General features: G+C 35.0%; 1 protein-coding gene across 2 annotated transcripts in view; it reads left to right on the forward strand.

Annotated features, from left to right (window-relative positions):
- The window catches only part of LOC148950080 (uncharacterized), a 46,990-nt gene that overhangs the window by 15,916 nt on the left and 18,059 nt on the right, over positions 1-13,015 (forward strand). For both annotated transcript variants that reach the window (XM_089092112.1, XM_089092111.1), the window contains exons 2-6: positions 1,059-2,011; positions 5,139-5,238; positions 7,073-7,259; positions 9,819-10,006; positions 11,466-11,684. In XM_089092112.1, the coding sequence (XP_088948238.1) occupies positions 1,077-2,011; positions 5,139-5,238; positions 7,073-7,259; positions 9,819-10,006; positions 11,466-11,684 (1,629 nt within the window). In that variant the 5' untranslated portion in view covers positions 1,059-1,076. The remainder of the gene's footprint in view (positions 1-1,058; positions 2,012-5,138; positions 5,239-7,072; positions 7,260-9,818; positions 10,007-11,465; positions 11,685-13,015) is intronic.

The following is a 13,015-nucleotide window of genomic DNA, read 5'->3' on the forward strand; positions in this document are numbered from 1 at the left end:
TGACAACTGGTATGCATATAGCATGTTTTTATTTAGATCAGCTTCTCCGTCAAAATTTCCAGAAATTTTTCCGTAATATCCTCTGCCTTTGTAGCACTCTTAGTAAAAATATTAATTAATGGTAGGAGTAGTAGTAGTAGTGTGCACATATTGCCTTTTGATAAATTGATCATCCCCTGAAAGTTCCAAGTTAGTACTCTTAAGTCACTCCTGAAATATGCCTTTTTGACACTGCAGATGCACGTAGCGTGTTTTAATTTAGTTCAACATTCCCTGAGAGCTTTACCTGAATGCCCTTGGCCTATTTTGACACAAAAGGCCAAACATGCCCCCCTTCAAAAATAGCAAATGCTAAATGTGAACTGTGTGTGAATTATATTTCTTACAGTCCTTGCCCCAAGGGCTGTGAAAGGGTTGTCATCTCTAAAGACATAGTTATTGGACCTTTTAACCATGGTGCACAAGATGGTTAACTTTCTTGTTGACTTCTAATCATTTCTGACCATTGAAAAGGGCCCTAGAACTTTCAATTTCCAATTGAGTGAGTCCTTTCCGAAATTTCTACATCAACTCCTTCCATGCAAAGTGTCTTGGTAAAAAAAAAGAATAAATAAATAATACATTTTCCAACTTTGTCCTTTACTTAGGCAATGCAATTGTGCTGTGTATGACGAAACTTTTATCAAAACTCTCAACTTTATTAATTGAAATGCAGGAATAAAAAAAATGTCTAGAATAACCACTTTTTTCATTCTTATTAATCAGATTTAAAATTGGCCTACTGTGGATATTGACTTTACTCTTTGAAATACAGTGGACCCTTGGCAATCTGACAAACATTTTGCTGGGCAGTGTTGAAATACCAAATTTGTTGGATTTAAGAGAACTGCCTAAGACCCTCTGAAGTCAAGGTTATTTTACAAAAGAGTACCTTGTTATCCGACAAATTACAGATCCACTGATAAGATTCTATATTGAATTTCATTTTCTGGTGTCATAGCCTAATTCATTATGTACTCTCTACTCATAATTCATTAAGCTATTTTTCTATTTTTCAGTAAGAGTTTCAAAAAGAAATGGAACACTTGAAGAACCAAGTTGTTATGATAAATGGCATTAGCTACTTCATTACCGATGATATTACTGGCTTAGACTTGAATACAGATCTCATCTCTACTGATGACCAAAATCATGATCTCACTTTCATCCAAAATACATGTGAAAATCCACAGGGTTTTGATTTGACTGATGAATTTTTTGGTGTTATTGAAGGTCTCCCAGCTAAAGCAAAGATTATCTATAGTAAAGGTGCTGATAACATTCCAGGCGAGTCACCCATTCAAGATATTGTGCATACAACTATTCCTGTGACATTTGACTTGACAGATATTGAAAAGCCACTAAGTTCTGATGAATTAAGCTCTTCTATACAAAAACCACATACAGTTGTTCAAAAACAAGCCTATAATAGTAAAACAAAAGACAAGAATCAATTTAGTGATAGACATTCATCAGAACCTGTTATTATAACAGTAAAGCCAAAAGGAAATGCATTGCCAAACCTTAAAAAGGATGAACTGAATACAGTTGAGAATAGGTTTACAATAAGCTACAATACTAAAATCCAAACATCCAGTAGCACTGCTGCACAAAGTGAGCAAGTCTCTGCTCAGAAAGGGCCATTTTCTCTAAGCAGAGAAGCCAGTGGTGTAAAAGAGCAACCCACTTTCCTTTCCAGTTTTAGTGATGGATCGCAACTTGCCGATATCCAAAAGAAAAGATTTGGCAATATTTTGTCTGCTGAAAGTGAGATTCCTAAACCATTAGGTTCAAGTGAAAATCCCATTCAGTTGATTCAAAAAGGTGCAAAATTTCATAGTCTTCAACCTCTATCTCAAGAACAGATACAGCAAGTGGCAGCCATTTTAAGACAGCAAAATCGGAAAGACTTGTTGAAAAATACAGAAAATATTGTTTTTGATAAGAAGACTAACACAAAAATTGTATGCAAGTATGTATATTTCGTTTGGATTTTATGTAAACATATGTTCTACTTTTCAGGCCTGTCAGGTGTCCTAGTAAATACAATTTGTTTGCAAAATTGCTTTTTGTTTAACATTATAAAGGATAATATCACCCATAGAGGCATGCTTGTTAAGTCCTCAGGGAGGATGGATCAGAATATTTTCCCTGGAAAGTGAGGAAGATGCAGAAAATGTGTGCTTTTCACCAGTTTTTTTTTTAATCTTTTGGAAGGGTTAGGATCTTTCTGACTAGTCTTGTAGCAGGTAGAATTTCCTGAGTTACAGCATTAAACTTCACTAAAGCTTTGATATATAATTAAAAAGGAACTGAGATGCATCATCCCAGGTTATATATTTTTATAGGATTGAACCTTAAATATTTTTATTATCATACCCGGACAAAGAGGTTGGAAAAATCCCCCTCTGATTGATCTGAAGCTATTTTCCATCAAACATAATGGCTGAAGCATTTACTCTTTCCCCCCAAAAGAATTTTTTTGATCATTCCCTACCTAATCCATCCCTCTAATGGTCAAACCTGTGTGAAGCTATGCTTTTGGTCATGCCTTTACTAAGAGGGTATAGTTATCAAGCTATCAAATTTTCTTTAGTGATATATTACTCCTTTTCCTCAAAAGTTGGACCTGTGTACACCTTTGCTTAGATCACTATTATTTCTGATACAGTCGACTCTCGATAATTTGAAGCTCAAGGGACCAGAGGAAAAGTTCAAATTACCAACATATTCAAAATAACAAGAGTTCAAATAATCAAGAAGGAACAAGGAACAATTTCAAATAAACAAGTTCTTAATTGAAAATACATAATGCGTACATGTACAAACATACATAAAAACTCTTATATTTAACCTTTTAATCATATATGTACATGGAGTATGTTAAAAATCATATGGTTGAAAGAAAATATTTTGTAAAATAGTATATGATTTTTTTTTACATGTCATCTCTCAGTTTCCAGTTCATTTTCAATGGTGATGAGAGCTATAAAGAAATTATCTCTTGTTCCTGTTCTGAGAGTATATGATGTAAGACATTGAGGGATAATCTTGCCTTGCTTAGTGTGATGTGATTAGGTGGCTCTTCTTCTTTATCCTTGTTGTCAGCATCTTGAAAAGTCAACTATATGGCATCGGTTAAAGCACTATGGACAGTGATTTAATCATCCATGTGAAAAAATCCTCATAAGTAAACTCACCACAGTTTGGTACAATTCCCCACTCTGTGTCTAGAAGGATGAATTCCATTAAATCTCATGACACTAGTGACAGTGCAGTGTTTTCTGTTTCCTTAGCAAACCCACATTTTTTGAAGCAGTTATGTAGGGTGGTAGAACTGACATTTTCCCTGTTCTTATCAATCATTAACTAAAAAAAAACAAGTTTTTTTTAACTGAAAGTAAGGAGCAACATTAAAACTTAAAACGAACAGAAATTATTCCGTATATGAAAGGGGCTGTCACCTCCTCAATGTTTTGTTGTTTACGCTAAAGTTTTATATTGTTTTAAAAAATAAAGTTGTGAGACAGAGTCAAACTTTAGCGTAAAGAGCGAGGCGTTGAGGAGGGGACAGCCCATTTCATATACGGAATAATTTCTGTTCGTTTTAAGCTTGAATGTCGCTTCTTACTTTCAGATAAACGAACTTGTTTTTTTAGTTATTTCTGAACGTTTTTGAATCAATGCAGCTTTGATTTTGGCTCACCGTACATGAATAATTAAAACGAAATTCGCATATTAATTTTTCTTTTTTTGGCTAATTGGCTTTCTCAAAATTTTGTTCTGACATAACTTACGAATTAACTTACGTGACGAATTTCTATATTTTTTTATTACGTATATTAGGAAGTTCGCTCCCTAGTCAATACCTCTCTCTTTACGCTAAAGTTCGAACTTTGTTGGAATCACAAACCCCTGAATCACAAAGGCTGGTTAATTAGAATAGATGGCTCTTTTGAAAGTACAAAAAAAAACTTTAGCGTAAAGAGCGAGGTATTGACTAGGAACCCTCTCATATACGTAATAATTTCTGTTCGTTTTAAGTTTTAATGTTGCTCCTTACTTTCAGTTGAAAAAGCTTTTTTTTTTTTGTTTAATTTCTGATCATTTTTTAAATAATGCTGGGAAATTTGGCCCTGGGGGAAAAATGTCCCTTCCCCCAAGGAAATATTCTCCATGGAAAGATCCTCCTCCATGGAAAGATCCTCCTCCATAACCCCTACTCTGACCCCGACTCCCACCAGAAAAAATTCCTCCTAAAAACGCCTGTATACTTCCCAATAACCAATGCTATATGTAAACAATGGGCAAAGTTTATAACTTGCAGCCCTTCCCTTCCCCCATGAACTGTGGGGGATTAAGTCATCCTCAAAGACATATTAATTAGATTTTCGACTATGCTGAACAAAATGGCTATCTCAAAATTTTTATTGGGTGACTTCGGGGAAGAAAAGAGCGTGGGAGGGGGCCAAGTTGCCCTCCAATTTTTTGGTCACTTAAAAAGGGCACTAAAACTTTTAATTTCCGTTCGAATGAGCCCTTTCACGATATTCTAGGACTACTGGATCGATATGATCATCCCTGGGAAGAAGAGAAAAAAAACACACATGTGTGATCTTTTTTCTGGCAAAAAATACAAAATTCCACATTTTTGCAGATGTTTTTTCATTTGTATTACTCCACTTGTGATTCTGTATCTTTAAACTGGGCAATAAAACTCATTCATTCATTCAGTCATTTTCAGGCGTTGATTGATCATATCTTCACATGGGACGTGGGAACTCTCCCCTTCTCTTGAAATTAGTCTACATCCCCCCCCCCCAACCAAAGATCCACTCCGTATTCTGACTATCCCCCTCAAATGTTGAACAATTATGCACATCTTTATATGGTCCTAAAAAAACTTACATTCTTTAACGTGCTTCATCTCAGACAGATGAGCAAAATATATTTATTTTTTTCTACCCAACATGATTCAAGTCTCAAATAGGGAGTGATGGGTATTGTATTATTTGCAATAAAAGTTTGTTTTGAGTTTCCTCATTTGCGCAGTTATTCTATGGTTGCACATAGATTAATCAGTTGTTTCTTTATTCTAGGATTGTTTATCCTGAAAGTGCTTCAATAAAAAAGAAAGGACGGCGAGTGAAGTTGTCCCCAGTGCCAGTAGACGATGAAAACAAAGATCTGGATGAAAAGGTATTTAATATTTTATTTGTTTAACTAGCCAAACAACCTGTTGGACAATAGGTATTACAAGAACAAACTTACTGTATAATCCCTTTTAAGGTGTAGAGAAGAAATGTTTTCCCTGTTCAGCTAAATACCAAATTAAAGTCCCCTTACCCCCCCCCCTCCCCCACCTTCCTAAAAAAACGAAACTGTGAAATTTTCAACTCGAGCCCCCAAAACTGGGTTTACTTCCTTTGAAAACCAAGTCACTCTGATTATAAAATACCCTGGTGTATACTGTCTTCAGCTACCCAATGAGTGACCTCACGTGATTGGCTAGGTGCTACATACTCTTAACAGTTATACAAAGTAAGGTTCAAAAAGTATAGCTAAATAGGTGTTTGTTTACAATAAACAGAATACAATCATTTAGTGAATGTAAAAAGAGGCAATAAATATAAATAATTGAAATAATATAAACCAAATATAGCTGGTTAAAAAATATGAAGCTTCATTGTTAAGTCCAAAGCTCCCTCTTCACTTTGAGCAAAATTTGTGTCTGCAAATGTCTTTTATGGACCTCGTGTAAAATGTTTACCTCCTAAGGGTTAACATTTTAAATGATATTGAAGCAGTTGGGAATTTTTTTCAAAAATATTCCTATAGAATTATAAGCATTTAAGAAAAATACTGATTTTCATTTGGTAAAGACAAATTGTATCGAAAAATAGTCAAAACATTTTTTTTTTTTTTTGATGGAAGGTTGTGGGGCTAGGACCCAATAGCCTCACTTAAAAAAAACCTTGCGTGACTGATTTTTCTTTAGATAAAGTTACCTCAATCCTTGCACATTTCTAATTTTAAGTGTTCCTGGATATCACTCTTCCACAAACCACCCCATCCCTCCATCATTCCCCGAACCCACTTCTTTGCCTTCTGTCAGAGAGGGTCATGTGTGCTTTAAGCATGAATAGTATATTACTACTCCCCTCTAGCGGAAAGAGTTCCAATATATCTACCTATGGAAACTTGGATGTGGGAAGGAAGTGTGAGCCCAAACTACTTTCGGCCCTCGAATCATATGAAAAAAGATTTTTATTTGGATTCAGCATTTTATTATAGTCTTTATTGGAATAAGACACCATTTATGAAATATGCATTTTATGCATTTTCATTAGAGGCTGTGGTACAGCAATCTTTATTATGTTTAATGATTAACGTTTAATTATTTTGGATTGTCTTCTTAATAATTCCTGAACGACTATGAGTCAAAAGAGGTATAACATCTGTATCTGCGAAGTTTGGGGTTGGAATGTGGGAGGAGTCATGGTCACAAAGTCTCCATTTCTGTGCCCTCCTTTTGCTTACATTAAAAATCCTTCCATGAAGCTGATTAAAATGAGTTATGACGTGCCCAACAATTGTGAAAAATATGTATTATGTTTTCGGACTACTAAATTCCGGCATTACCCTCAGATTTTCATCAGCAAGCTTCAAAATTCTTGAATACCAATTTTGGGGGATTGGTAAGACGGGTAGTGGAGGGTACTTTGAGAACTACGTGCTTGTTTTGCAGTACTGACCAAATATTCTTAAGTTTACTATGCCAATTTAATATTAGGTTATGGTAATACCACCTTTCTCTCAAGAGATGCAACATTGTGGTTGAACTTCTTGAAACAGGATTTGTTTCTGCTCCGTGTATTATTAATTGTCTTTAGTATTTGGCTTTTATTTTGAAAGTTTATTTTAAGCCCCCAAGTATGAAACTCTGACAAAGTATGCTGCAACAAAATTGGTGGACAAAGGTCGGAATCCCTTTTTGTAGTTTGCAAGTTTTGTTTTTCTTTCTATTTTCTAGACTACAGACATGCTTAAAATCAAACGAACCCGTTATGGTCGCCTATCTAAGCCTCCTCGACATGTTGTCAAAGGGCTAAAGAGATTTAGCAAACTGGACAAAGAAGGCAATGAAGATGAAAGTTCAGATGGGGAATGCTCTGAAGAAGGAATCAATCCATGTAACCAAACAACTGAAGCTTTGCCAGGTGAAAAATTTAACTGTTCTAATTAAATGACATATAGATAGAGGGAGGGAAAATTTATTATAGCAAACAAGCAACAATTAGAATTTAACGCCCATCCCAAGAAGCAAAAAACTTTCAGAGGGGTTGGTAAAAATACACTAGCCTATATCATGAAAAAAAAGAAAAAAGAACCAGTTCACAACACACTACCTAATCAGGCACCACAGACCTTAGAACAAAAAACTTTCATCAAATGTATTATTCTATTCATGCCCAAAGAGGCCATGATTTTTAATGTATGCATTTAACTTCCTCCTCCCCCCCCCCCCAAAAAAAAACATCTAAAATTCATATTTACTACAAAAGGATTTCTTTAATTATACTCTAAGCGAACAAAAATCACTAATATTTTCTTATGTTCTGATCTAGATGGTTCCAACTCCTAATCCCCTATGAAGCCCGGAAAACTTCGACTAGTCAAAACGACCAGTGAAGTATTAATCTCCGTAGGAAATCGAGTCTCTGTAGAAGATCGGGCCTAAATAGCTTTTTACAATGGATAATGGCTTAAAAAAGATAATAGGTTTTTTACGATGTTTGTATGGGTGGCAAAAAACAAACTAAACCAAAAATAGTAGAAATTCGATCTGAAATCCAACTGCAAGATAAATGAATCGTTTGAAAGCCATATTGATCAAGTACATAAAACTAACAAAGGAGAAAATTAAAAAAAGAATCATTGCTGGTAATTGTTTAAATTACCAAGTGTGGCAAGCGTGGCAGAACTGTGCCAAGTGTTATGTGGAGTTTGCTAAGTATTTTGGGGACTGGGCCAAGCGTGATGGAACTTTGCCACACACGTGACGTTCCGAGATGTACACCAGGTGGTGGCAAGTTACCCCACCCTCGCCTCATGATTCTGGTTTGTGAAATATCATGGACTTTGGTGATCACAATGGCTCTCCTCTTATTGCAGATTTATGACCCCCCCCCCTCCCTAACCATTAAGCTGGAAAAAGCTATTAGAAATGCAAATAGTCCTTATATGCAGGTGTTTGGGTCAGGTTCAAGTTGTTTGGCAAACCAGGCCCTATCTCTCCAGAAAAAAAACATGGTAATATTTCTTTTATTTTCCTAAACATATTGCAATATGAGAAGCAGATAACCGTTAGATTAGGATAAAGTAAATGACCATGATTATTTATATGAATAAATCTATATATTAAATTCATCATTTTATGCTAAGAAGTTCTATCAAACTGGTTAAAATGGTGAGGTCATGACCTCTTTGAAATACTTGCGAAAACCAGGCATTCGATTCGTCTTTCTTAGTCGAGCACTACCTATTCTGTCGACAAGGCTGTGTCGAATCAGGTAAATACGTGGTTATATATTACAAAGGAAGTTTAGAAGCTCAGTATCTCAATATTTTAAGATAAAAATAAAACATGTTCTTTATTAATCTGTCTATTCAATTTAAATTCTCTCCCCCTCTCTCTCAGTCACTTCGTTTTTTATTTTCCCTTCTTTAATGTGTCTCATAACTTTAACTCAAATTGATTTTGAACATTTAACTATTCTCAGTTAAACATTTAGCAGTGCTGCAGAACCTTTTGAGAATTTAGGGTGTGGAGCCCTGCTTGCTAACTGATTTTTTGGGACGGCCCCCCCCCCCCCCCCTAAAGTTGGGAACTATGACCACAACCGTAAATCGATTGCGGAATTTGAAAGAGTGCAGTCTAATCGAGGTGTTTTACGCTCTCGATTTCTTACCGACTAGCTGAAGACGTAAATTTAGGACTTGGAGGGTGCCCCTTCTCATCATACATGACGCCTCTACAAATAGCTACATGTAATGTCTTAATAAGGCCAATCATGACTCAAAGTTTGATAGTGAAATCAATAGCACCGAGTTTCGGTCGTCCATCGGACGTACTGTATTTGACGTTGGTTTATCGGACACTCTGTATTTTCTGGTTGCAACGAGAACGTTCCATGTTAATAAGAGTATTTCCATGTCTAGAGTGAAAGTTGAGAAAGGGGCAACCCACCTCATCTGTGGAATAATTCCTAGTTGTCTTAAGTTTTAATGTTGCTCTTTTCTTTTAGTTGAAAAAAAAATGTCCTTTTTTTATTTCTGACCTTTTTGCAAATCATGCCCGGAATCATCTGTTATCTTTTTCCTGGCAAAAATACGAAATTTCACATTTTTGTAGATTGGAGCTTGAAATCTCTATAGTAGGCTTCTCTGATATACTGAATCTGATTATGTGATTTTCATTCAGATTTGCTTGATTTTTTTTGGGGGGGGGGGGTTTCCAACCCCCTTTCGAAAATCTGGCCAAAATTTCTCAGGCTCGTAACTTTTGATCGGTAATAATAAACTTCATGGATTTTATATATTTGGAATTAGCATAAAAAGCCTACTTGGAATCTATTATTATTGCCTCCTGGATAAGACTTGTGTGATTCTAGTGTGATATACGAAGTGTACACGTGACGACGTGGTATAATCTCTACGTATTTAAGATCTTCATTATGACTGCACTTTCTATCATTTAAACAAGCTTTCTCTTTTAGATATACCTGTCAAGAAGAAGCGAAAACTTTGTACTAATTACCGTTGTCTTACATGTGGTAAAGTTTACCTGGGTATAAATAAACTTGCTAAACATTATTACCAAAACCCTGATCACGGTACATTCGAACAACATCTGGAGTACATTGCAAAGAACCCTCTATATACACAAGATCTGCTTGCTAATGTGGTATGTTTCTTGTTTGGCTAATTTGTATTTGCTTTCAATGAATCATATTTTTATTTCAGCTCATCCGACAAAACGTGACAAAAAGAAGGGATGGAGAGAAAAGATACTTCTAACATTACTGCACATTTTTTATCATTAAGAACGTTTGTAAACGGGCAAGCAACGGATTGCTAGTAAAAATATTCATCTGTAATTCCAAAATAAGCTATATTTTAAGTGAAGATTAGGTCTCCACTTACTTCATAGTGAAACAATGCAGATTAACTTGCACCCAATCTTTACCCTTAGAGTCAGACTTCCTCCTTTTGGAGAAAGGAGGACTTCCTCTTTACCCTTAGAGTCAGACTTCCTCCTTTTGGAGAACATGTCCTCCTGTCTTCCCTCCTTTACAAAGAATTTTGATCCATCCTCCTTTTTGTGTTTAATACGCACAGAGCGCTTGCACAGCCATGATTCCTCAATAGAACACAAGTAAGACTAGTTGCAACAGAGCAAATAGTTGCAAAAATGTACAATTGAAAATAGATGTACAACATTTTGCTCATTAGAACAAAATTTAACAAATGAAAATATAGTGAAAAGGGGTATAATATTTTAAACAAAGGAGTGTACCGTTTTAGACAAGTATTATACCCGTTTTCACTATATTGTCATTTGTTTAATTCTGTGAACGAAAAGGCAGTGTGGTCTAAGAAATCATTAGAACAGGGCTTTTTTGTTGCGTGATATTCAGAAATGGCATTTAGGGAGAATTGAGTTACACTGCACAAACAACATAACAAGTCCTGCACTGGCAACACTAACTATATTGGCAGAATATATTTTCAACGTCAATGAATAATTCTTTTTTCAAGTTTATTTTTATATCTAACTACATTTCATTGTGAATTTGATGCTTTTAATAATAAATTAGGAATAATAAAGTTAAATTACAAAGAGTAAGCTATAAATATATACTACAACCCAGCAGGCTACTGCAAATCTGGCAAACATGACTGAGCTCAGGACGAACCGGATGTTCCAAAAGGGGTTTTTAGAGTAGACCTATTTGTGTTTACATAGCGTACAAAGAAGGGGAGGGGCGAAGGGATTGTATTCCGCCTCTCCTGCCAGAGATTTCAATTTTTAAACGTTTCATAAATGCTACATACAAATTCTGAAATGTAATGATTTTAACTGATTATTTTCTTTGTTAAAAAAAAGTGTTGACAAATTACAAATTCATGACTTTAAAATGTGTATTTGGGCAATTTTTTTTTTTGCGTCAGTGAGGTTTTTTCCACAGGTTCGAATTAGTGTAAACCCTCACTTCCTTTTTTCATTTTGACCCTTATCCTTCCTTGGTAAATTTCCCGGGTATATTCCTGTCTGTACCAAAAATCAGCTTTGTTATTAACAGTATACGTGTATTAAATTTATTTCAATTTAATGTGCTGAGAAATTTCTTTTTTTCATGAAGGAGAAGAATGAGTTACCAAAGCAGAAAGGAAAACAAGGAGAACCTATCATTCAAATTCCAAAACCATCATCTAATCGTCAGGCATTCGAGTCTGATAAGGAGGAAATCGATTCAGACCCGATTGTTGAGGCCCTACGGCCAAAGAGTAGGAAAAGAGGTAGACCCCGTAAGGATGATGGGTACCGGAAGATATGTGTACAGAAGCATAATTTAATAACTGTAAGTTTTCTTTGCTTGCGAGTAAAATGTTTTGTAACGATTTTCCTCAATAAAAACAGTCAAAATTGTCTTTCGATGTAACAGATTGAAATTTCAATCTCACGTGTAAATTCTTGTTCTTCGTTCCTGAAAATGATTTAAATAAATTATCTGGATCTACATAAAAAACCCAAAATTGCATTAAAATTTAGTATTTTAACAAAACTATGGTATTTTCAATTTTGTTTGTATTTGTCCAAAAATATATCCAGTTCTTGAATCGGCTTTTGATTTTTTTCAACAAAAGTGATAAACTTTTACATCAATATTTAGCCCTTTACTAAGTCTTTAGCCCTTTTCATCGATATTTAGGATGTTGCATAATAATTGACCATTTTGTGTGTTTTCCTTTAATTTAGGACAAATTACGCCCGGTGAGTAAGTAGTAGTGCTTCCCCTTGTCTTTTATAAGCTTAACGCCATATCCCGTAGATATTGCAGTTTAATAGTTTATCTGTTTTTGGGTTAGGGTGTATACGGCAGCTTGGGTGTCCAAGAGGGGGACCAATTCACGAAAAGGTAAGGGTGAGGCCAAGGATTTGCTTTCAAATGACGAAATAAAATAAGATATTCTTCAAAATAAAAAACGAGCAATTTTAGTTTTTTTTTTTCATTTTTTTCTGTTAAAATACCCGAAAAAATTGTTTTTGAAAATAGGGCCAAATAGGTGAACCTGTTTTGAAAAGATTTTACTGCCTATATTCAGCTCTTGAATATGTATTAATGACAAAAAAATAGTCTAGTTTACTGAGTAGAAATTATAGCAAACACTGCAAAATACATAATTTACGAAATCTTCGAAATGAGAAAACTGACTATTTGCTTTGAAAAAATATTCTAAGGCCAGTTAAACTGTCTGTAAAAATATTCTGAGGCCAGTCGTATCTGTATTTTCAAACTTTTGAAATAATTGTCAAAAACTGTTTGCTGAGCTACTCTCAAAGTGTAGATTAGGAAGGAAATGTATGTTTAATCACGCTTCGGTTCTTTGGATCTACATTAGCTTGCTGATCCTCCCTTTTAGAAGTCTAGAAAATGGTTTTTGGTAGTTACACAAAATATCAGGTAGGACCTTTATCCGTAACAGCGGCGATATATTTTTGATAGATATTCTGAAACTTTTATTCAGAATATAATGATGATATTCTGACATTTCCAAAGCTTAAAAATAATGGCCGAAAAATGGAATCGTATTTATTTTCTGATTCACCCGGAAGAAACTATCCTAAATGCTATTTACGGTTTTTCTGGGCCTGTTTTTTACGGCCTGATAAATTCTCACTAAACATAGA

Source organism: Artemia sp. Qi Xiang Cuo, chromosome 7, assembly GCF_049724085.1.
Source record: "Artemia sp. Qi Xiang Cuo chromosome 7, ASM4972408v1, whole genome shotgun sequence".
NCBI lineage: Eukaryota > Metazoa > Arthropoda > Branchiopoda > Anostraca > Artemiidae > Artemia > Artemia sp. Qi Xiang Cuo.